This window comes from Nanorana parkeri, unplaced genomic scaffold (assembly GCF_000935625.1).
Source record: "Nanorana parkeri isolate BGI_ZX_2015 unplaced genomic scaffold, ASM93562v1 scaffold433, whole genome shotgun sequence".
Classification (NCBI taxonomy): Eukaryota; Metazoa; Chordata; class Amphibia; order Anura; family Dicroglossidae; genus Nanorana; species Nanorana parkeri.
Window position 1 is genome coordinate 712,779 of NW_017306701.1, and position 25,895 is coordinate 738,673.

The 25,895-nt window shown below is 41.3% G+C and overlaps 1 protein-coding gene across 1 annotated transcript in view; it reads right to left on the reverse strand.

Moving 5' to 3' along the window:
- Positions 1–25,895, reverse strand: part of XKR4 (XK related 4) — a 249,093-nt gene that overhangs the window by 45,005 nt on the left and 178,193 nt on the right. The window contains exon 4 of the mRNA XM_018560126.1: positions 15,132–15,331. Coding sequence (XP_018415628.1) covers positions 15,132–15,331 — 200 coding nt within the window. The remainder of the gene's footprint in view (positions 1–15,131; positions 15,332–25,895) is intronic.

Genomic DNA, 25,895 nt, shown 5'->3' on the forward strand with positions numbered 1-25,895 from the left:
ACCGCTAATTTACAGTGTTGGGCTTGGAGATGATAAAATCATCTTCAGCACAGAGTTCTGCTGGAGTCTACGTTTTCCATTGTTATTAGTCTTATCACTTCTAAAGTTAATCACTTTAATGATGATTACGTCTCATCGAGCCGCCTTCAGACCATCTCATATAACCAAAGTTCAATATTTTGATATTTTTTCCCTGAGGAAACCATGAACGCGTGAAAATCCATGGTAACAGGAGGCCTGGAAATGCACATTGGTAACACTCAATACCACACAGTGATCTCCTTTTAGATGTGTCAGAAGAGGTGTGATGATATCTAGTAAGTTTTCAAAATCATGCCAATGTAAAAAGCCAATTAGTTGTGTCAGAAATCCCTTGCTCAGTATTGCAGAATCATCTTATAAAAATGTGGAAAACTAGAATTACTAATCTGGTCATCGTTCTTTTTTCCTTTTTTTTTGCCTTCAAAAATCTTCATCTCTTTTAAGAAACTGTACTGATCTGGAATTGAAATGTCATGTTAAGGAATTTCTTTCTATTCAATTAACAGAAAGATTCAACCGCAGGATATGTGCTCTAAGCCAAGTATAAATAAAAGGAAGATAAATTGCAGCAAGAAATAATTCTCTAGGAGCTACTTCAGTGACGTGACTCACTCCACACTGTGCCACACACTAACCTCAGGTACAATGAGTAGGCAGGTTGGTGATACAGAAGCTCATCACATTTCTCTCTCTCACTGGATACATTAGGAGTTCAACATTGAATATATAATGCAGCCTGATATGCTCCTGTGCTTTTGTTTTTCAATTTTAACAGTGCACCAGAAGCACCAGAAACTGCAATAAGCACCAAATACAGTATTGGCAAACAAGAGCTCTGACTAATTTAGCTTTGGAAGCAAAGGTCTAAGGCATGATTTTCCTCCTCTAAGTCATAAATTCATCAAAAACATATTATTATTTCATGTTTACATTTTCATGTTAATTCAGACACCTACGACAGCATAGTTCATAGAAGGGGCGGTGGGAGTATTTCTTTAGCATGTGAATTATATATCAACAGTTTACTAGCACCCCCTCATTGCTCCTGCCTGTGTTGCAGAAGCTGGAAATTAGGTCCCTTGGGACCTGCTCATGTTATTTATGCTTATGCTCTGGGCTGTCCCTTTAAAAAGACATCCTCAGGTGGTATCTCTTTGGGTCAGTTTGAGAGGGCAGGCAGAGCAGCATGTTTACTGTTTAGTGGCAACTGCACAATGCTGCCCCCTTTCTGGCAAGAGTGTCCCAGGTTGCTAAGAGCCGGGTGGAGAGATGTGTAAGGGCCATACACATCTCTTTGCCCAGCTCCTTTCAACCTGGGACACTGTGGCCAAAAAGAGGCCAGTATTGTGCAGCGGCGTCCTGCCCAGCTCCTGGCAACCAGAGTGTCCCAGGTTGCTAAGAGTTACACATCTCCTCGCTCAGCTCTTTACAACCTAGGACACTCTGGTCGGTGTCCTGCCCAGCTCCTGGCAACCAGTGGCGTCAATGATTGCCAGGAGCTAGGCGGGATGCCATTTAAAGTGGCCAGGTCTGCAGAGGACGGGGTCACTGCCATGCACCAGCAACCCCCTGCCTCAGGCAGCAAAAAGTCTAGGGCCACCACTGCTTGTCCTCTTAGTAATATAGAGCCTGGATCAGAAATATGCTAGTTCAACCTGATTACTCCTCCTGATCTTTAACAGCTCAGATGAGCTGCATCAGATGCATCACTATAAGAGATGATGTATGAACATTTTAAATTGATCAAATTTCTAGTGAGCCACACCAACCAAATAACAACCATCCTCGGAAAATCAAATTAATCAGGAAGGTAAAAAAATAACTTCCAATTTTATTTTTTGTTTAAGCAGGGGAAAAAAATACTTGATAAGTTACCGGAGTTCGACAGGTTACTGGATCAATGTATTTTAATAAATATAACTAACCCCTGGTGCCTAACTGTGCGTCGTGCCAAGTCCTGGGCTGGGTATGTCACATGTTGGGCACCTTACAAAATAGCAGCTGGACGCCAGGACGCTCTGTGCATTCCTGCACACTGCATTCCCTGAAGGGGTATAAAGGAATAATTTGCATTGTTTCCTTCCACTATCACCCCTTTTGTTTTGGATCTGTGATGGAAGTGAGAACTGCAAATACCTTCTGTGTTAAGATGTTTCTACTGTGTATATCTTGCTACAATTTTAGTTACCATGGTATTTTTAAAATCTTCATGAAGCACCATGAACTTAAGTTATTAAGTTAGTGGAGGTTTTATTTAAAGGAGAACTATGGGGTTAGGACTTTTCCCCATAGTTCTCCTTAGGGTAACGGGAGGACACAAACTAGCATCCTCCCGTCACCCTAAGCTCAGTATACCGCGAGCTACAGCTCGCGGTATACTGAGATGCCGCAGCTGAAGCGGATCCCGACAATTATGTCTGGATCTGCCCAGCTGCGTGAGTGACAGCTGGCTCTGCCTATCTAGAGGCAGAGCCAGCTGTACCCGCCCCCTGCCCCGTCCGTTCCGCCAGTCAGCGCTGGCAGATCGGAGCGGGGAGAGGGGAATCCAGCCCCTCCCCGTGTCACGGCAGAGAGCAGTGACAGGATCGAGAAGTGAGCGAACGCCGGTATGTGTTCACTCACTTCCCGATCTACTGAGCTGACCTGTGACAGTCTAATTGTCACAGGTCGGCTAGAACTATGAGGTGAGTGAAAAGCACTCACCTCATAGTTCTCCTTTAAGGTGTACAAAACAAGTATGTGGAGTGTTTACATAACACATTTATTTGAATCTTTTGTAAGCTTATAAAATAAGTAAAAATAAAAAATATGCTGCACTTTCACTAAGGCGTATACAAATCTGTACAATATTTATTTCTTTTTGTATGGTAAAGGATAAGTTATTACTTATCAGTTATACTAACCTTACCAGTACCCCCTCAATGCTCCTGCCTCTGTCCAAGTGGGCAAAAATATGGTGCCTCATGGTGTGGGGGAGCATGTGACCTCCTCCAATGTGACGGTGCTTGGGTTTAGCTAGTACCTAGTACTGTCACATGATGGGAGCGACATCACCACTCACTTTAGAACCTGATACCAGCTGGCACCTAAAACAAAAAACACAGAGCCCTCGACATGTGCAAAATTATTTTATTGTTGATTAAAAAAAAGTTAAAACATACTCACAAAAGTGTAGCAATAAGTGCTTATAAAATCTCCTTCAATCAGAGTGTAGGAAGTGTAACCTGTATCCAGCCGATCTACACAGAAGACGCCGATCAGATGGCTGGCATGCCGCCTCATGGTTGGTCCTCTGTGTTTGTGGCTAATGCGTTTCCGGGGCACGCCACCCTTCATCAGAGCCACCAATCGTGAGCCAACCTTCATGTTATGACTGAAAAGCCACCAATGAAATGCCTCTCCTAAAAATATCCAATCAGAGGACTTCCCAATTTACCATAGAAACCAGCTCTGTTTATACATTTGTAGCTGGCTTAATAAAAAACATAAAGCACGGTGAAAACATACCGCACTGAAACACCAGAAAAACTGTTTTTCTTAAGTTACAGTGGTTCTCCCTTCAAATAAATCTGGTTCTTGACCCTCTAATAGCAGTGATAGATGAATGGTGGGCAATGAATACTTCTTATAGTGTTCAGACGGTAGCTTCTACCCAGCTCCTCTGTGACACTGTTCACCAAGAAGATTCCTTTCAAGCCCAACAACCTCTAGATATCCACTTCAGCAGGTAGCTGAAGTCCTTGGTTGTCAGGCACATGCCCCAGTTTGAGGCGAGGCCTAAGGTCTCGTTCACACCTAGGTGTATTGCATATGCGCGTCTGTCGCATGTTTTTTTACCGCGATTCGCGGTAAAAAAGTCGCGCGACCGTTGCGCTTTTCCGAAGGCTACTTGGCTGTATCCTAAAGGAAACGCACAACAAAACGGCCCAAAGTAGTACCTGTACCTTTTCAGGCGTGGGCCATTTTGTAGTGCGTTAGGGACGGGCGGAAATACGTCAAGGGGGGAACGAGACCATTGAATACAATGGGATTTATATTTTTGAGCATTTTGTAGATCGTTCGTCGAGCGTAGAACGCGCTACAAAACGCTCAGGTGTGAACGAGGGCTAAGCAGTGATCCTCTAAACCAGGGGTCCTCAAACTTTTTAAACGGGGGGCCAGTTCACTGTCCATGCCCACAACCCACCGCCAGGTGCGGGCCGGGTTAAGGACCCTTACGGGCGGATGTGGCCCGCGGGCCGTAGTTTGAGGACCCCTGCTCTAAACAGACACCCTCCCCAGGCATTGCCTGGGAGGAAAGAGACCCCTCTGGATAGTTATCTTTCAAACCATACATCTTAACAAGGACCTCAGGAATTGGTTGGGCCAGATATATATTCATAACTCAATGATTGTCTTTCCTACAGTGATTACTGGAACCTTCTCAACATTAACAGGTAGAAAGAATCGCCTACTGAGCTTAGGGAGGATCTACAGAGCCTAGAAAAAATGTAATCAGAGCTCAGGCTGGTTGACAAAACACTTAATTTAATTAGGGACACGACAGCATAGCGCAGAGACCATACACCACCTATAACAAAGCAATCAGTATATCTCACAAAAAAGAAAGGTGTTTGATGCTCAAAATGAGAGTGTCATTTTTGTTCTGTAGGCCTTGCTTACATGGCCTATAAACAAATAGCCTCGTTCCCATATGATTACAGTTTTCTCCTGATCATTTTATCTTGCTTACCACACAAAGAGCAATGTCGTTCAACATGGAAAGATGTCTGCTGCTAAAGAAAATAAGAATAGTTAAACAAGGCTGTAGAAAGTTTCTTTTAAAGCAATAAAATAGTTGAGAGCACATACATCCAGTGCTCATTAAGAGTAATGGAGTGAGATCAATAACTCTATTGCTTGCAGTAGGACGATAAAGGCAGCCTCTTCCTGTAGACAATATTTAATGCTGCAGAGGAGAATGCAGACAGCGTTCTCTATACCAGCAATTTGCAATGGCATTGTCTTGGATTATATTTTGTACCATTGCAATATTCCCTTTGTTTTCCCAGAATAGAAGGTATAGAGAATGTAGTGGGAAACCGGTGATATTAGTTTTTTCATTACAAAAATATAATGACTATTACAGATGTTCTGAAATATGTACATAGAGGTTCCCTTAGAAAAACACAAAACATGATATATTGGCATGTGTCTTCCTTGTTGCACAAACAGTTTTTTGTAGGTTAGGTGCCATTTAAGCCGAGAAGCCAGCTGCATGATCTAAAATATATATCACAATTATCCCACTTTCATCTTTAACACACTCAGTTCTAATACATTTTTGGTGAATGTTAATAAAATGTTTTGAATAAGTAAAATTACAGTTTATGTTAAGTGTACCTGTAAATCTGTCACTGCCTTAGCACAGACAAAAAATGTATAAGCACCATTTTTAGCACCACATAACACCACAATGCACAGTAGTAGTTTAGCCTGCGATGTTATGTGCTGCAACACATGTGCATTCCTTATGGCTTCGCTCACATGGGCTTGCAGTCTACACTGACATCTGAAAATCGATGCATGGTGGATCGCTTTTTAGAGGTCAGTGGAGCAGTGGTTGCCCAGCGTTCAGAAGGTGATACTGCTGCCTCCTGAATGCAGGGTTTCTTTTTTTTAATCCCAATTCATTTGAACCATTCATTTCAATTGCCACATTTGACAAGTGGCACCACCTGTCAAATGTGACATGCTGTATATTTTTTGTTGCACCAGCAATGTATACAGCATGGAACTACCACTGCAGGGGCAGCTGAGGGGTGGTGGTAAAACCACAGATAAACCATGTGGTTTTATCGCCCCCTTCCCACCCATGTGAATAGGCCTTAGTGTGTTGGGGTGCCACTGAAAATTAATTAACATGTGTGTGTGGTGCGTTAACATGCGTTGTGTAAGGAGTGCGTCACCACAACCCAAAGGTGAGAATGGGCCCCCAAAAAAATTATACTGCAGCTGTATATTGTAACATGTCAGTAATTTATTCATGCATACTTGTAAAGTAAGTTAAAAAGGCCCACTTTAATAAAGAAGCACAACCAGCCATGAGCATGTGTAAATCACCCTTACACATACTGTGGCAACCAATAAGATTTCACTTTTAACCAGTTTGGAGCAGTTTTTGCATTTATATTGCCTTTAATAAACAAGCCACAAAACTGAAGTGCACCTTTCAAATACTAGTGAAATTAAGACACCACTTCATATCTGGGCAATTAAGCATCCTGCAGGCACAGCTAGTGAAAGTGGACAGTTTGAGCTGCGGCATCACCTGAGGGTACATTGAGTTGTCAGTACTCGTTTTTATTATTCTCCAGGATTTCATGAACTGGAGAGATGATTGACAGCTTTGCTTCCCCGCAGCAGCTGATGACTTTTCTGAATTAGCCTGCTCAATGAGCTAGTCATTTTGTGAGCTGGTTAATAATATTAAAAATTTACATTTTTGTCGAGGTTTGGACAAAGGTGTCCACTCTTAAGCAAGCATCTGTGTTAGAAAACAAGTAGGCTGTGAAATATCCATTACTTTCCATCTTGCCTGGATACATTTATAGACACTCCTGGATGTTCTTGGATAAGCTATTTGCCATGCAATGTTTGTGGTACAGCTTGCAGGTGGGTTTCTGGCTGCAATAAATAAAGATTTAGCCCAGTACCAACAATGGCATCCCTTTTTGTACAGAGCTGTTTTCAACCCCATCTTTGAAGTTAAATGACCTCATGCTGCCAATCTAATCCAACTGACAATAAACACTTAATGGCTAGGATAAAAGGAAGGAAGTTAGAAGAAATGAAAAAGTGAATAAAAAGATCTTAGGTTTAAACAAAAGCTAATATGGACAAAAGCTTAACCAACCAACATTAATACTGAACATCTTTTGGCACGTGGACAACTTTACTCTGCACTGCCAGCAGAGGTGCTAGTATAGCCACAGCAGCTCACACAACTGTTATGTGGCCTGGGACATGGTGGGGTCCCCCTTATTTATGTCATTCTTGTGTTCCCAAGCCACCAATGCAGCCTTTAAAATCTGCCTATTTGTACCAGGAATTCAGTAATTTCTTTTCACCGGCACCCTCTCCAGTCACCAGCGTGCCAACTGCTCCATTCCACCTAGTGCTGAGAAAGTTTCACTCTCTGACTGGATGTTGCCGCTGTCCGCTAGAGGGCAGAACATACACATATTTCCTCACCACAACAAATGTGTTTATTATTCCTTGGGGGGCGCGAGAAAGAGGCTTGGTGGAGGTATGCTGTTAGGAATGTTCTGCTTGGGAGGGAAAGGTATACTCAGGAGCGTCCCGATGGTTGGGTGTCACCTGGAGCGGAGACTGGGTGACACCCCGTCGTGACATCATCGCGCATGCACAGTCATCTAGTTGACACCTGCCGGTCGCCATCTTGTTGATGGAAGCCAGCAGAGAAAGGAGGGAACGTTCACTCGGCGCGGTGAGGTATGCCGCTGGGTCCCCTCCTCTCTTCTCACACTGGCGTGCTGATCGAGTGCCCAACTTTTTAGAGGGGGTGACACCAAAATGACTGTGACCGATTTTGGTGTCACCCCTCCAATGGTGTCACCCGGGTGCGGACCGCACCCCCCGCGTGACGCCACTGGGCATACTGCAGCTAAAGGTGGGTTTTTCCTCAGTGGATAAGGTATATTGCCCATTGGACATGTATTTATGAGAGGAGAGATATTTTGCAGGAGGTAGGTATATTTCTGGGGTAGAAACGTATAGCTAGAAAGGGTTTATTTTGCTAGGAGCAGCCATACTGCTGGTTCAGAAATGCTTTCCTGGGCAGGGACATATATCGCTGCTGAGAGCCGTACTGATGGGGTGGACCTACAGTATATTGCTGCGCAGAGTCATACTGCTGGGGTTTGTGTATACTGTAGGGGATGGGATATGGTAGTAGAGGGGGTCTGTATTGTCTAAGAGATATAATATAGCTAGGGTGCAAATATACTACTGTTTGGTATGTACTGTTTAGGGAAATATACTTCTGGGTGAAGATATTATTTAGGGGGAGACATCAGTCCTGGAGAGATATGCTGCTGACAGCTCTGTCCCTACCTATTATTGATCCAACAATACTTCATGCTCTGATCAATAAAAGGCATTGTTAGATCTGCCTTGGTAGTCAGTGACAAAGCTAAATGCTGCAGATGAGAAGAAATCAGAATTTCACTTGAAGCATCTCACTGTAACTATACATATACATATATATTTAATGAACATTTTCACCACCAACAGATATTTCTGTGTCAATACGGGCAAGTAGAATCACTCAGTAGCTTCTTACATCGCTGCAGAAATTCCCTGTTATGTCAAATATCTAAGTTATCCGAGATATCTCCATAAGAATTCCCTGTTCACCCAGCTGCCATGACCTTTATAAAGTCATATGGTTATTTGAAAGATTTTCTATAACGTAGAAAAAACAAACTGGGCAGTCTGGTGCAATAGTGACAACTAGACAATGGCTCTATGGGGGACACAAAATTAAGAAATCTTGACATTGAAGTCTCTGATAATAGAAGCCAGTGGGTGATTTCAGCCGCTCAAAAACTAAATATTGGTTTAGGAAGAATTGACCTTTAATTTGTGTGTTATGTCAGTACATAACTTATAATGCTCACAATCGTACTTGCACGTTACATTCACATTCTCCTTTTTGTAGGCGCAGCAATACAATCATTATGAGGGCAAATAACAAACCACTGAGTGGACTGAAACTGCTACATTTTAACCTAGAACACCAGTGCCACAAGGCTCCAATTGCCAATGTAATGTAAACACACTAGCCATATATCCAACTATTATATTTTGTATTTGTTTAATTGTATTCTAAATCACTGCATGGCATCTCTATTGTGCTCTATAATTCTACAGTATGTCTGCTTGAGCTTGCTCTGATGAATGAAGTGGGATGAAAATAAAACTAGTTCCAGCTGGCCAAAGCAATTGCATCATCCCTTGTATATGTTGATAATAGCGCTACCATTTTGTTTGCTAAACTAACAAGTTGTATACTTAACTCTTTGTGTTGGCCTGCGCGGCAGGATAAAAGAAATGCATTTTCTAAGGAAAATTATGGTTACTGATAGGGCGTTGAATAGAGCTTTCACAAAACACTCTGATTAAAATTAAACTCCCAAGATGGTCTTTACTGAGAATCTTCAATTAAGAAATGTATAATGAACAAATGCTGATCAGTATTTGGAATGATAATATTCTTTTGGCAGGAAACAATTGGAATCATTTCATGTTTATTAGTTTTTCAACAGCAGCAAATGAATGCTCATCCACTTTATTCCGTGACAGTCATTTGTCAACACAATACAGCAGCCAGAATTGCTGGGTAGTTACATGTAAACCACCTTTTGAAAATCACCATCATTCTGACTCTTACCAACATAACACTGAATACAAAATACATATATAAAGACATACTACTAACTAAGCTAAAAATGGACAGTTGGAATAATAAAATAACTAACTACAACACAACTGCTATACAAGCCCAGGACCTGGCTGCAATTTTGGATATTGCTTTTTTTAGCATGAAATTATTATTATTGATTATCAAAACTGGAGCAGACAAAATCTGGAGCAGTTGTGCATGGTAACCAATCAGCATCCACCTTTCATTTTCAAGGCTTAACTGAAAAAACTGAAGCGAGAAGCTGTAATAGACTCACCCGTCCACGATCCTCCGGGCGGGGGGCCGGGCTCTCTAACTAGCGGCGTCCCCCCTCACCTTCGCCTCCTCCATAAGATGAGGTGGGTTGCACTAGCACGGCGTTCTAGTGTTGTGAACGTCGAGCCAGTGTAACCTCGCTAGCGTCATTGCACAGCCCGAACCGGCTCCTTGAGGTCTTAGGGAAGCGCCCTGCATGTGGAGCTGCCGCTGCTGCCTCTCTGGGGTATTCACAGGGATCCGATCCCTGCAACCCACTGCCTTCCTAAAGCCTTCAGCTGGACCCTGTTGCTTCTGCTGGATTGCCACAGGGATTCCTCCCTGCATCCCCCTGGAGCAGTTAATCTGGTGCCATAAAGTGGACTTAACCCCATCACAAACCGCAAGTTGCCTTGCCTCAGCTGAGGCTCTCCATTTCTAACTCATATATGCTCTGCTAATCTGCATATTAGTCGAATTGTTGTACATGCACCGTGGTACTCATTTCTGTGACTCCTTAAAGGCACAGTGCCATACTATTGAATAGACTGTTTAGATTCCACTGAATGCTGTTGTGAGATCCTGAAAGCGCAGTGTATACATACCTGGTATACACTAGAATTATATCATAGCCATATCAGTTGTAATCACAGTGCTACCACTAGGACTCTTGTCCTACATAGGTTGGCCGCATACCTCGGACAGTACTTGCACTTTACCTTACCTTGTACTTAGAGTTGCTCATAACTCCTAAACCACATCCACTACTACATTGATTACCTTGTTGTTGGCATATGATGTTTGAGAGGGTTCCACCATCACTCCTAAACATATAGAGTGCAACAGTGAACCCTTGACCTGAGCCCACACAAGCGAGAGACTCGCTAGTTCCGCAGCTGAGGTCCAGCATATCCACCTGGGGCTTGACCGTTACAGAAGCTGATTGGTTACCATGGGCAACTGCTCCAGATTTGGTCTGCTCCAGTTTTGATAAATCCTCCCTGTGTGTGTATATATATATATAACCAGTAGTGTTCTTCTTTTTTCCTTGCTCCAGGTCACAAGAAATGTTTGGATCCTCCCTACTGTTTCCCAGCCGGGTTCAGCCTCTCCCTGTTGGTAGACCCCTCGGAGGGTAGTAAATCTCCCATGTGAGCGGGTGGCCGTGGTGCTGGGCCAGGTTCGTATGGATTAAAGATCCTAAGGGATCTACTGGTGCAGGATTACTGAAAAAACACCCGAACCCCAAGAGGCTCCATCTAGCAGCATGGTTGCTGAATCCTCAAGGTGGAGGAGCCAGGGATTGTCGGCAATGGTGATAGAGACCTTGATGCGGTCCAGGGGTCCATCAACGAACTCCACTTATTCCAGAATTTGGAACACATTTCTGGAGTTTGCGGAACAATGGTGAACAATTTTTCACCATTGCGGGCAGAACTACCTAATGTTCTAGGATTTTTACAGTCGGCCCTGGATGCGGGCCTAGCCTATAACTCTTTGACGGTACAGATTTCAGCCTTGTCGGCATTCATGGGTATCAAATGGGCAGATGATCCTCTCTTGCGGAGATTCATGAGAGCGGCCCTGAAGTTGCGGCCTCCTAGGAAAGCTCTGTTCCCATCCTGGGACCTGGACTTAGTTTTGACTGCCTTAGCGGCTCCACCATATCATCCTCTGTCGCTGTGCACCCTATGGTACCTTACACAGAAGTTACTTTTTCTCATTGCCATCACATCAGTAAAAAGAGTCTCCGAATTGGCGGCTCTTTCATGTAGTAGGAGCCGTTTTGTGTGTTATTGGCTGATAAAGTTGTGTTACATCCTTTACCAGAGTTCAGGCCGAAAGTTGTTTCCTCATTTCATTCAGACTGGGAAATAATTCTCCCAGGGTGCAGGAGTCTGGCCCAATCTTCAAGTTCGGATTGATTACCAGCTCTGGACTTGGTCGAACTCATGTGTATCTTCATCGAACAGAAGTTTTTCGCAGATCTGATCGACTGTTCATCTTTCCGAAAGGATCAAAAAGAGGGTTTAACACACCTCCTAAGGTGTTGTCTATGTGGATTCAGTCTGTCATCAAAGCAGCATATGTGCAGCAGGGTCTTACTCCTCCGGCGGAAGTGCAAGGCCACTCGACGAGGGGAGTCGCGACGTCCTGGACGTCATATGCCAGGGTCTCAATGGAGGGCATATGCAAGACGGCGAGGTGGAGCTCGCAGAGCACTTTTGTTAGGCATTACAAATTGGCTGTGGCTGCCGCCAGATTGGTCAGATTTGGAACGGCAGTCCTTTCTTCTGCTTTGTCACAATAAATATTTTCTATTTTTGCAGTATTTGGTTTCTGAAGGTGTTTTCCTTCTTATGGTTGTTGTCCTGCTCTTGGGGATTATGCTTGTTATATCCCGTACTGTGCTGACATGAGGTGAGCCAGGAGTACGGAAAATTGTTATCATACTTACCGTCATTTTCCTTTCCTGGCTCATCCTCATGTTGGCATGCATTCCCTTCCCTGGTGGACCTGTTGCTCGGCGTGTTATTGAACAGGTACTGGGGGAGGGGATCGCCCTTTTATTGACTTGTTAAGGTGGTCCTGTGGGGTCAGAGGGGGAGGAGCAGAACCGTACTGTGCCGACATGAGGATGAGCCAGGAAAGGAAAATTACGGTAAGTATGATAACAATTTTCCGTAATATAAGCCATGTGCTGTGCAGGTGAGAAATACTGCAGGCTGATCTTGTACTGGATTCATCCAGACCAAAAAGAAAGGGACATTAGGCAAGTGCTACTGCATTGTGTAGTTCACTTTCTATTATATTGTGATCACTCCTGTATGAAAATCCTGAGATCCCTGTCAGAGGTATCTCTGGTTCAGTGTTATTGACCTATTTGCATACTGCAAGATGGTTGTGATTTTTCAGGTGTATGAGAGTGAAGTTCATCTGACTTGTTCTTATCAGGTGAACCTTCTGTTGCTGAAGTGCACACCTGCAGTTTATTTAAATGAACAGTGCCCCTTTTTGGTCTGGGATTCCTTAGCTAATGTTAGCTGATGGAAACAGTAAACAGTAAAGCGGTAGGCTAGGCATCTGATGGCCACTTAGACAGTTAGAGGCACGGTTGCATTGATAGCCTAGAATTAGGACAGGGGCCAAGAGATAGGATAGATAGGTCTGCTTTGAATAAGTGACGCATTTCAGATTTCCTCATCAAGCAGTATATTTATCTGCTGCCACTCCAGCCTTGCGTCTTCTCAAGCGGGATTGGACTCTGCCTTAAACATAATCTCACCAGGTGCCCCTGCAACTGGACTTTGCTGCAAACCATAATTGGAGGAATCCGTGCTAAGTGACTGTATATATATGCCCGGGTATAGGTGCACCATTCTATGTCATGGTAAATGCTCATTACTGATTTCCCTGACATAGAATGAACCTGAAAATGCTCAGCTCTGGGCACTTGTGGCTTTACATTTTTAGAGTCATCATGTCAGTGGCTGAGAGAGCTGCAGACTGCAGACCTGGTTCTGTATAGGCTGATAAGTTTAATGAGAGTATCAAACCAACATCTAAAAGTCCAAACTTTTTTCAGATAATTCCATGGTTTTCTATTTGGAACAGTTTAAAAAAGGGCAGGTATTTCCCGGGTTGACATGTGCAGCAAAACTGTGTGGATGCAGGCAGAGCAGGCACCAGAGATCTAATAGACCCCTGTCTCCATACCTGTCACTGCCTATGTATTATCACATAGGGGGCACGTTAGCCCCCTTAAAATAGTAATTATAACAACAAATTTAAAAAGTAAATATGACTGTTCAGTCAAGTGGGCAACTAGTGCATTCAGTAATCAGCACCTAGTGTTCTCAGTAATTAGAATTGGTCTGACACAACCCTTTTCTTGCTCTGCTGCACAGTATGTCCACTCCAGTTCTATACAGAAGTCTTTATTGTCAAGCTGTTTTGTTAGTAAAACACATTGTACAGAAAAAGTGTTTCTTCTGCTATCAGTTTTCACAACATTAATCAAAGAAATGCTACATTTTGGGTTATCTTATCTAATCCTTTGTCAAATCACAGCTCTGATTTGTAATCTGAGTAATCAGTTTTGGGTAGAAATACATTTGAATTGCTCCTATATTTATTTACTATTTCTATATTTTCTTTTAAAAACGTTGATCATTTGTCATATAATAACATGAAATACCCACAATATGATATGAAGACGTTATTCAAATAATTCTACAATGTAATAGGAAACCATTTAAAGCACACCTGCATTTTATTCCAAGTTTAGTGAACCACCTCTGGGGAGTTACAGTAGGCGGCAGCAGGTTGAAATATTTTCAGTTATTTTCCAGAACGCCCAGGAGCCCTGAGACCCTCTAGTATTGTATGACACAACTACCAATTAGGAAATCAGTGCTTTGGGAACACCCACCTTATATATGGTTAGTGAGGCTGCCTATCACATTAACTGACCAAAAGCGCAGAATGAGTGCAAAAAGCAAGAGGGCACTCCAAAACAATGTCTTCCTACTTGATGTTGAGAAAACACCCTTGGTGTTCAGGGGTCTAGTGCCACTCTAGAAGATATCTGAAGGTACTTAGAAGCACTTGGAGATGCATAGAAAGACTGTACCCACCCTCGTACTTGCATGCACAGTGGTTAGGTAACAGAAATTACAGCTATTGTCTGCTAGACCTAAAGTTGCTACGGTTTGGACCAACAGATGGGGAGTGCCGGAGTTTGGTGAAACCAATGTGATTAAGTCATAACAAACATAAATAAACAAAGCCAAGTTTTTATTAGCATTATGGCATCCAAAACTTGTTTGTCCATTTGGGGTCCTAATTTAATAAAAGTGCATATGTTTTTCTACAATTTGTCTCTTTTTAAATACATTAAAATGATGGCACTAGTGCAACGAAGAATTTTTCTATCTATTTTGTGTATTTTTTTGTGGTTAATGTGATACAAAAACAACAAATTACACATATTTAAAACAAATAAGCAAAAAAAAGGGGCTTATATAACATTTACTTTTTTTAACTGAATGAAAAGGATGATGAAAGGACAATTCTATGATTTGCACATAAGCACTAAAAATGTCTGTATGAATGAAGTCCCCAACTTCTGTATGGAAGCTTCATTCATACCAGACCTGCTGTCCCAGAGGTGAAGTATTAGGTATGGAATCTGTTCTGGTACACTTTAACTTAGCCAGCAACAACCTGGGAAGACAGATTATAAAGTGAATTCCACTTAGAAGATTTAGCATTAAGATTTGATATTGCTGAAAGATTAGATGCTACATATATCTAATCTAATACTACATAGTGACATTTCTACCAGAAAAGAAAAATATCTTCTTACCTTGAACAGCCTGTAAGCTCCGAGTCTGTATGACAATGCAAAGCTGCAGGACAAGCTGCGGAGCGCTCTCCAGAAATGTGGCAAGCAAATGCAGCATACTCACATCTGCATACTCGTACACCATCTTCCAGTAGAACCTCCATCTGTCATTCTCTCCGCTTCTCCTGCTGCGGATCCCTAAGTATATAGTATTGAAATACCTAAAATGAAAGAAACATATGTACTGTTAACAACATACACAGCAATAACCCTCTTGAGATCTTGTTAAACTCACAATAGAAAAAAACAGAAAAAAAAGTTTTTGGCTGACAGATCAATGTATCTTTCAGTTCTTTTGAAAAGAAGACAGACTCGCAAGTAAAATGGCTAAAAAGACTCACAAACTTAAATTTAGAAAAAAAACCTATTTAAAATGATGGTTTATGATGGTGATATGTTTTGCTAAAATGCACTTCTGGCTAAATAGTTTTGACAATTAATTTCCCACTCAGTACAAAGGTGGCAGCAGAACATGTATAAATACTGCATATGTTAAATATAAAATGAATGATAATTAATGTTGTTGATTTGCTAGACTTATCTATCCTGTGCTGCATATGCAAATACATGCCAGCAGTGCTTAGTAATACCTTAGTAATAATTTGTATGTGGCTGCTAATGGGTTATCTACAAATCTCGATATCTAATACAATAGCAAAGATATGGATGAGCAACCATGTAAGAAAGCCTCATCAAAAATTGCATTACGGTAAATACTGCAATAATGACATGACATATGTGCACAAAAAAAAGAAGCAATTCTTTAATTTTAATTGATGTCTCCTTTTAGCAACAGGGACTGATGTGCATGGTTCTGTGTATTCTGAAAAGTGTAAAGTGAAATGTGTCTGCACTCTATGTAAGCTCTCGTATGTAAATACTAGAAATGAACAAATATATTGACTAAAGATGGAGAAAAAATCCAGTACCCTGACATTTTGCTGCTGCAAGGTTCCTGGCACTAACTGTATTCTTTATAAAGACCACTTTTAGGAAAACTATCTTATGCTGGCATGGAGACTACCGTTCAGACAATTCTAATGCCTCTGGGTGTCCTCAAGTGATGTGTATGTAGAATGTTGCTCACACTACAGATTCAGTGCAACTGGCAGTCAGATTTCAAAACTCAAATCATCGGTCAAATATTGTAATCATAAAGAAAGTAAGAGAGAACCACATAATCATGCAAAAAAAAACATGCTTAAAGTGTAACTAAAGGCAAAAAATTATTTTTAGGTTTGGATAGAGTGGTGAGGGGTTAGAATTCTGTCAGTTTTTGTTGCTGTCTATGTCCTTGTTAGGGTGATGCTCTCTCTAATTGTCCTGATCAGCAATGCCATCAGAAAATAAAGTAAGAATACATTGAAAATTTTGAGTTGCCAGAACAGTAATAGCAGAGAAATCTTTCATTGGGGACACTTGTTCCTGTTACAACTGTCTAAGAGGGGATTTCTCTCACATTTGATGAATTTGCTTTTACTTCCTGTTGAGTCTACCGGACCAGAAGTGAAGGAAAGTCTCCTTAGTGAGACACAGATAAAAAAAACAAGACAAGCTGACATTGGTTTTAAACTTCCCCTTTTCTATCAAAGATGGAAAAAGTTTTGGCTTTAAATATACTTTCAAATATTTTTTTTTTAATAGCTTTTTTAATTTAAAACTGAGGGGGGTCATTCACTAAAGAGCCAAAGGATCCAGCCGTAGCTTCGGCTGATCCTTCGGCTCTCTTCGGGCCCGCCAAAGCCATTTTCAGACCCAGTTCAGTTGAACCGAAGGGCTGCTGTGCGGGTTATTCACTATAGCCCGCACAGCAGCCGAAGGCAGCCGAGTGGCTCAGCCAAGCCAAAGGCATATGCTCCGGCTTGACTGAGCCGAAGTGACAGCTGAAGCGGGGAGAACGGCCTGCCAAAGGCCGGCCGTACGCCCCACAAATCACAGCTGGGCGGAGCCAGCCATGATCTCACGGCTCACTCCGCCCAGTTATTATTCATTGGCCATCACCTGCTAGAAGACTCTGGCAGGTGCTGACCAATAGAAAACAGTTGGGTGGAGCTAGCTGTCACTGTTAGCTCCATCCCATTATTTTTTTTCTATTATTTTTTGAAATATCTTTATTTATTTTTTAATTTTACTATTTCTTTACATTTTTAAAAATATTTTTTCAACCTTTTTTTTTTCTTCACTCTTTTCACTGATTTTCTATTCTGCTCGGTACCACGGAGGTACCAAGCAGAATAGCCGAGCCAAATTTCGCGGCATTCAGCTATTCACTCACTGCCATTCGGCCCCTATGAGAATAGGGGCCAACGGCAGTGAGTGAGCTGCCGGAGCTTCGGTTCAGCTGATCCAGATGTTGGATCGGCTGAGTCGAAGTCCCTCTGTACTGCAGCTCAACCGAACATGCAGAGCATGTTTGGCTGACCGAAGGCAGCTGTACAGAGCCGATGTACAGCTGATTTCAGCCAATGTACGGCTGAAATCAGTCGTACTGAGCCGGAGTGAATAGTCGAACCTCGTTCGGCTCTGTTCACTTCGGCTCGGTTATTCAGTCGGCTGCCTTCGGCAACTTTGTGAATAACCCTATGAGTATTGTGTTATAGTTTTTACATAACCTGGGGTTATGCTTTACAGTACTAGAACAAAACAAATGTTGATGCTTTTTATATTAAATAGTTTGATCATAATTGGGTGTCAATATGTAAACGTGCTTCCCATCCACTGTTCCTATTTACTACAGCAGTGAGTTAAAAATGCTCTATTGATACTGTATGTGTGCGAAAGGCTTTGACAGATTGAGCACTCCACTTCTGTAAACTGTTTCACTGACTCTTGATTGCCTCTGAATTGGGAGTTCCAAGGAGGTACTCCCTTTATCTTCGACACATAGGACAGAAGAAAGGAACAGTGGAAAAAAAAGAACTTCCCTTTTAAGAAAAGATGATGAAATACATAGTTAACCTTAACTTCACCAGAAAAATCTCTGTGTGCCAACATGATTAGTATAATCTGATGCTCAGTTTATATCTGGGGTCAGGAATAAAACATATGCTGTATCTGTTGTAGTAGGGACTGCAATCTGGGATCTCCCTCTGCGAGATTATCCTGAATATAAATTAGACATCTGGAGTATGAAGTCCTGTGGGTCTTACTGAATTTCTTATCTCACTGGCAATGCTGCTTCAAACTCATTTCCAACTGAGACTAGAATAGCTTATCAGCTCATTTTGAAATATGTTTGATGATCACAGCGCAATAGATTTTAGCAACCACCAATATTTTCTTGATTGTACTAAACCATCGTCCATATTGTTAGTGCTAAGTCTCACAACTGTAATTTCCTAAAAGCCAAAGCTCATCGGAATCCTGCACAAAGACAGATCAAAACAGCTTGCCATACCGAAGGTAAACAGTGCGGGACAGGGACTATTATGCAACCCTGCACATAAAGTCCACATTTCATAACAAGGAAACATTTGAATGCTGTGGCAGCACAGCTTTGCTGAACGTTGCCATTTTACTGAAGCAGGGATGGTTTAGGCCAAGTAGCCAATGAGAATAATAAAATGGCTCACAGATGTACTTGGTTTAAACCTTAAAAGAGAACTGTGGGATAACCTTTTTATCCCATAGTTCTCTTAAGGGTCACAGGAGGACATATACTAGGGTCCTCCCGTGACCCAAAGCCCAGTATATAGCGAGCTATAGCTCACTATATACTAAGAGTGCCGCAGCCGGGACGGATCCCGACAATGCTGTCGAGATCCACCCTGCTGCGTGAGTGACAGCGGGCTCTGCCTATATAGAGGCAGAGCCAGCTGTGCCCACCCCCTCCCCTGTCCACTGACAGTCACAGCTCTCTGCAGCGAAATGATCGGAAAGTGAGCGAGCGACGGTATGCGTTAGCTTACTTCCTGATCAATAGAGCCAACCTGTGACAGTTTTATTGTTGACTCGAACTATGAGGTTGAGTGAAAATCTCACCTCATAGTTCTCCTTTAATGGATCTGCAGCTCACCAATGGTAACCAGTATCCAATTTCTTAGAGAAAAAGTACAGTTACATTTTTTTGGTTTCAAATAATTTTGCAGCTTCAATTTGCACAAGCAAAGACAAAGCAAATAGCATAACTGTTGACAATTATGGCTGTAGAAATTATGTATAAAAATATGAGACAAGCTCTGTGTGAAGACATGAATACAAGTACATTTGGAGTCAATTAAGGTGACACTAAACTCAGGAGTTAAATATTAAAAATCCATTCAAGTACCTTAGCTATTAACAAAATGTATCTTATATTTGTGTGTGACTCAGCTGCAGATCCTCAAATCATATCTGAATTGGTGCTGACACTGTACTTCCTTCTGTAGGGTGACTACTTATTTTCCCCATGGTCCCTGTGTGTGTTGTAAAGTAGTCACTGCTCCAAGATTGTTCCCGCGATGGACTACAATCTCACGTTTAGTTTACTAATTTTTATGGAGATTGTAGCCTATCATGGGAGCGAGCTTGGAGCAGTGACTACTTTACAGCACACAGGGACCATGGGAAACAAAAGCAGCCACCCTCCAGAAGGAAGGACACTGTCAGCATGAATTCACAGATGATTTGAGGATCTACAGCCGAGAGATACACAAATAAGATAAATTTTTGTTAAAAGTTAAGGTACTTGAATGCATTTTTAAAATGTATCTGCTGAGTTTAGTGAGTACATAGCAAAAGAATAATTCAAGGCCCAAATACCAATGTTCAGCTACCTAATCTGAGTGCCATTTAGAACACCATTTATGGTCCTTTCAACCCAAACTATCAATACAAATACTATACTCAAAAATGCGTTAGTACTATTATTACTGAGAGATCTTTAATACAGCCATTCACACTAGCTGTAGAAGATATGAACAATGAGCACACACACAAACAGCAATAAAAAAAACAAAGCTGGCCACAAGCCAATGACATCACCCTTTGAAAAGTGTTATTGTTTCAAGATCACTTCCAGCTACTGCCTACTAGGCAGTAATGGTAATATTACCAGAAATGCACTGAATAGTGGATGTAAATTTATGGTGAATGTAGAATCAACCAGTGGTTGTATCGTTTGATGCTAAATGATCTTGTATGGCCTAATAATTTAAAGGTCTTTTTTATTGCAATGCACATGCAACTGCAGAAATGCAATTTCCAAGAAGGAAGAGAAATGTGGAACAAAGCACCGAGAATGTATTTGATATTCTTCAAGAGAACAATTTCTGAAAGCAGAGGTGTAAAGAATTGAGAGGAAAGTTATTCCCCCGGAGCTCATGCCTTTTTAGAGGTTGAACTTTTACTCTGCTGGTTTCAGAACTCACTCTGTTGTGCTGGAGGTGAAATAATGTTAGACCTTATTTTAAGGCAAAGAGAAAAATCTTAAAAAAACACAGAAGGTAATGTTACTTTAAATACAAAACCTGAAAATGAAAACATAACCAATGTGATATCCTCTGACATGTATCACCTTGAAGGCAATCAAAACCTAAAAAGTGTCAGTAAAACCTCTGCACGGGTGTTCCTAGCTGTGTTCAAATGTCTTCATAGGGGCATCCCATGCTATCTGCTCCATTTCTGTCTGTTACATTTGTTCTACATTATGGATAAAGCAGCAGGAGATATCAAATTCCCTTGTTTGGTTTTGTAATGGCTGTGGTCTCAGGGGTACCCTGGAAATCTAATAGTGATACCTGTAGTCTGAGTCCCTGAGAGATGTGAGAAATCGGTAGGTGCTTCATTCCATCAGCATTCACTCATAACTGAGCAATTGAAACAGCATTCCATATGATGCAGTCCATCTACTGTACATTACTCAAAAAGGTGGCACACAACTCCAATGCACAGGTCAGATCTCCACAAATATTTTTTTTAAGTAACTGAACTATCCTACAGAAATCACTAGCAATTCATTGTTAAGAAGAGTGACTATTTGGTTAACAGATGAAACAAATGGCCTCCTATTGTGTAAACCACATAAGTATCCTACAGTATAAATTAATATGGTATGGTTGGACACTACCCAATTTGTGTACAGTTGCTTGCTGTTCCAGGCTATTTGCGTAGCCTTAGGCCTCATTCACACGAGAATCGCACGTACAGCTCCGTGTTGCGTGCACAGCGTATCGGGCAGCTCCCGGGAAAGACAGGTGCCGCGTGTGATTAGCACACAGCCCCTTGTCCCTCTCTATGGGACTACGTGGCCGTACGCCGCCCTACGCTCACCCGCCCTGCGCGTCCGTGCGGGTGTCTGTACTTATACGCTGACAGAGTGGATCCTGTATGTGTCCGAGCCGGGACACCCGCACCCGTACGGACGTGCAGGAGGGTGAGCGTAGGGCGGCGTACAGCCGCGTAGTCCAATAGAGAAGAACACGGGCTGTGTACTAATCACACGCAGCACCTGTTCTTCCCGGGAGCTGGCCGATGCGGCAATGCACGCAACACGGAGCTGTACGTGCCGGCCGATTCTCGTGCATGAGGCCTAACTGTAGGAATACCTCTGTTTAGCAAATACTCTTAGGTTAAGTTCAAAGGACATCTTTTGGAACGCTTGTGAAATGCCTATAGCATTGGTGCACATTTTCAATGCATCTTGGACTTGTTAAGGGGTGTTTGTAACAGGTTTTGTGAATTTTTGTGCCTAGTTAATGTTTTTTTTTTTTTAAGGAAATTCATTAGAAACCAAAGTTTTTTGAGTGCATTATGAGGGTTTAAGTTGCTTTTGGGGTAAGTTGTTACTGACTTTGCTTGAATACTACTTCTACAATCATTTTAAATACTTTTAATACACATAAAATACTACTGGGTTATGCAACAGGCAAACAAGTATAGAAAGGAAACCATAGAAATAAGACTTTTTTCCCCCACTGATTTGACTACATATAGCTAATACTTAACCCCTTCACACCAGCCGTACTCATATATGTGGGAGAACCGAGATGGATCCTATTCTGTGCTGCCACATATATAAATTGTTGTTTTTTCACAGGAGCATGCTCAATCACATGCCCCAGCACTGTGTCCGTGCACTGTGAAATAGGGGCCCATAGAAACAAAATAAAAAGAAGGGAGTTGGAGCAAAACTGGGTTTAGGCGTTAAGGTTTGTTTTAGCTTCCATTATAAAGTGTGTTGCCACCATTGTTTTCCATTTTGCATTCCTACATAGGCCCTGATATATTGTTATGACTATGTGTCTAGAATACATTATTAAAATCCTTTCATTAATTAGTCATAAGTTGGAAATAAGCTTAAAACTATGTTACAACAAATGAATTTACAGAAGATCTCACTTCCCATTATCAAGTCTAAAGTAATCAAATGATTAAATTTCACTTACCCTAACACAGACCCCTAAAGCACCCCACCGAGACCCTGTCTTTTTCATAATTGGATTTGATTTATTACAAGGCTCTCTGTCTCTGACGGTTCAGTCAATGTAGTGTGCTTCAGATGAACCACTGCAAACAGTGCAAAGTGTCAATCAGTCTTCTTTGTGGACAATATCAATGCCCTTAATGGGATCTACATACTGTAGTATTCCACAGTGATCTCAGCTGTTAGCTCATCAAAATACAATATATTTCATTTTCATGATCTCCCTGAAGAAAACCCCAGGTGCATTTCAAAAAGCCAATCAGGAAACTTGTGGCATTTGTATGTAGTGTTTTTCCCCAGTGCCCTATAAAAATAGAGAAAGTGAGAACTTATCTATAGGCCTTTTAAATGAACATCTTATGATTATCCATATCCTGGACCCTAATTAAAGGTACCGTACACAGATTTTCTATATATGTTCTTTATTTAATATGGTCAAGATTAAAATTAAAATGTAATTGTAAATATTACTTTTTTAAGTCAAGTAAATATGGGATTTTTATATTTATAATTATATTTTATATTTATAACTATTTTGCAAACCCAATTTCAGCCAATAAGTAGAGAGAAGATCTAGGTTTTCTGCTTTGCTTAAAATAATTGCCCTAATTGAGGGAAGAATGCTGAACTGCTGATCTGAAGTCTAACTTTGTTTATTGTCCACATAATTGGGAAGCTTTGGGTCCCACAGTAGGAAACTATTTCTGTTCCATGTTAATAGTTCATAAACTAAAAAAATAAATAAAAATAATAATAAGTATAGTGCAGTGTGACTTATCCCTCCCCTACCTTGTTGCCTATTCAGAGGACTCCACCTAAATCACAGAGTGTTAAAGGAAACAGACTGTGTGAATAAAGTTACATGGGTGCATCCTGTATTAAATACTTATTTGTAAAACAAACAATTTTGTATAAATATTAAAACAGTTTTTATACACTTACAACTGTATAAGCTTAATAAATAAAATAATATAAAATTGATTTTAAACCATTATGGTCCACTTTTAAGCAGGATCAAAGAAAAAAAAGTTGTTGGACATGTATCAGTTCACTTATAGATAAACCTTATGTTTTTGCAGAGTCTGCCTCGATCAATGATACAGAGAAATATAAGGCTGATACTGGGCGCAGCTGGAATTATGCCTTGTGTCCATTTGTAGAAAAGTATTGGCTGTTCGCAACTTATAGCTTTTTTCTAAACGTAACTTCCCCAGTTCCCTGCCCCCAGTTCTGGTAAACTCATGCATGCTGGAAGATTCTCTAAAAAAAACTTATCTTGGCTGAAGAAAACTGTTCTCTGGATTTTCTACAGATGTCAGTCATATGATTTCTGCTGAAGAGGCAGACTAGCATTCAGATTGGCTACTCCCAACCTTTAGCAAATAACACCTGCCTAGATTTTTTGGGATCTACAGTTTCTCAAGCAAGAGTGGTATTGCTGGGCTTTTACGACCATTTATAGGCAAGGGGCATACTCGCTAAGACTAGCCATGCACAGCTTAAATGTTGGTTGAATGATGCTATGTCAGCACCACCCAGCTCAACAAACATCAAATGAAAAATTAAAGATGCTAGGTGGAATATCTATTGCCCAACAGTGGCTGCATCTAATCATTTGGCTGTCTAAATGCAACATCTGACGGGGAGATTCCTCCATCCATGCTGTTTAGCGTGTATGGGGGAACCAAGTGAAATTGAAGTCTGTATGGCTAGCTTTATTGTCCTGTTACTTGTTACTGACCATATCTGATGTCTAGTTTACAGTTCCTAGCTGCCAAATTGTACATGTTATTTGTCCTCCTTGCTTGCTATCTGGTTTAAATGTTCTGCCTAATTGTACAGGCTGACTCTGTTTACCAGCTACAGTCAGGTACCGGGATTATATCTCCTGCTTGCTATATTATACATTCTGATAGCCACCTGTTATAAATTCATGCATGGTTTCTAGTGTATGTCTCCTGCCTGCTGGAATGCCAAAGTTGCTCATTAAAGAAGAACTCTGGGCATATTTATTCTTAGCCCTTGCAGTGGCTCCTTTGCTCCAGCAATGGAATATCCCATGGCATCTTCACATTCTATATATTGTATTGGACATGATGACTCACAGGACCTTAGACCGCTGGAGCGGTGAGGGAGCAAGACGGAAGGGACCCATCTAACCGACTGAGAGATTGAGGTGAGCATAACCGTTCTATTTTGGTCCCTAGACGAAAGTGAGCACTTGACCCTTGCAGTGCAGGGGTAGTGCCACTGCAAGGGTTAAGAATAATTATGACCAGAGTTTTTCTTTAAAAAGCTAAACTAGTCAGGATTTTGGATTTAGACTGTTTGCAGGGTAGTAATATATCTTCCAAGCAGGAAGTAGAAAACATGATCACATGCCTGTTCAAAAATTGGCAATCCCCCTCCTACTTTCAGTGCTTCACTGTTGGTCACTAACACTATTTATCAGATTAAGAGACGGTTGTAGATGGTAAGCAGGATATGGTGAGCTGGTGCTCAGCTCTTGCAGATTAGAGTTCCTTGGGTTTGAGGGCCCCCAAGATAATCAAAAACCTACTGCAAGGTATGTGAAGTCACCCGAGAGAGCCTACATTGTATTCATGTTACCCCTTAATGTATATTTTACTAATGAAATGTTTACTTTAAAGCCCATTAACATTTTCACATGTTTTATTTAATTCAGGGGTTCATATTACTTTGACCGAATGAGCATTTATTTATAATTACTGCAAATGGTACAAGAAGTTTTTCTTTTTCAAATAAAACTAAGACTATAAGCAAATATCTGTGTAACATTCTTAACCTCTTGTTTCTTTCTTGCAAAGCATTCCATTAACCTTTTGTACTGGCACTTTAGAGATTATTGGTATAATAATCTCTGCAGAGAGATTCAACACTTTCCCCTGTCTAAATTACTCCCGAATTTTAGATTCATTTTGAACTCTTTCACCGAACATCTTCATGCTCCACGTGAACATTTTCACTGTCGATTTACATTTTTTATACATTTATGACTTTTTATTGGGATTAGAAGCCTTGTCAAGTTTTGCTGCTGTCCAAAATTCTCTTTTCTCAGGATAATCTTTTCCACAGACAAGAACTGAACAAAACTTTCCAAAAGCAACACAGACAGAAGTAAAAATACATTTTTAAGTAGGAAATGCTAGAACTCCTGACAGCTTTTTATTGATGCATCTTTCCCTCACTTCCTGTTTAGTTGAAGATTGCCTTCAGAACAGGAAGTGAGGAAAACCATCTCTAATATAGTCCCGGATAGCAGTAAAATTTGTCAGTGGTTATAACCCTTCCTCACTCTATCC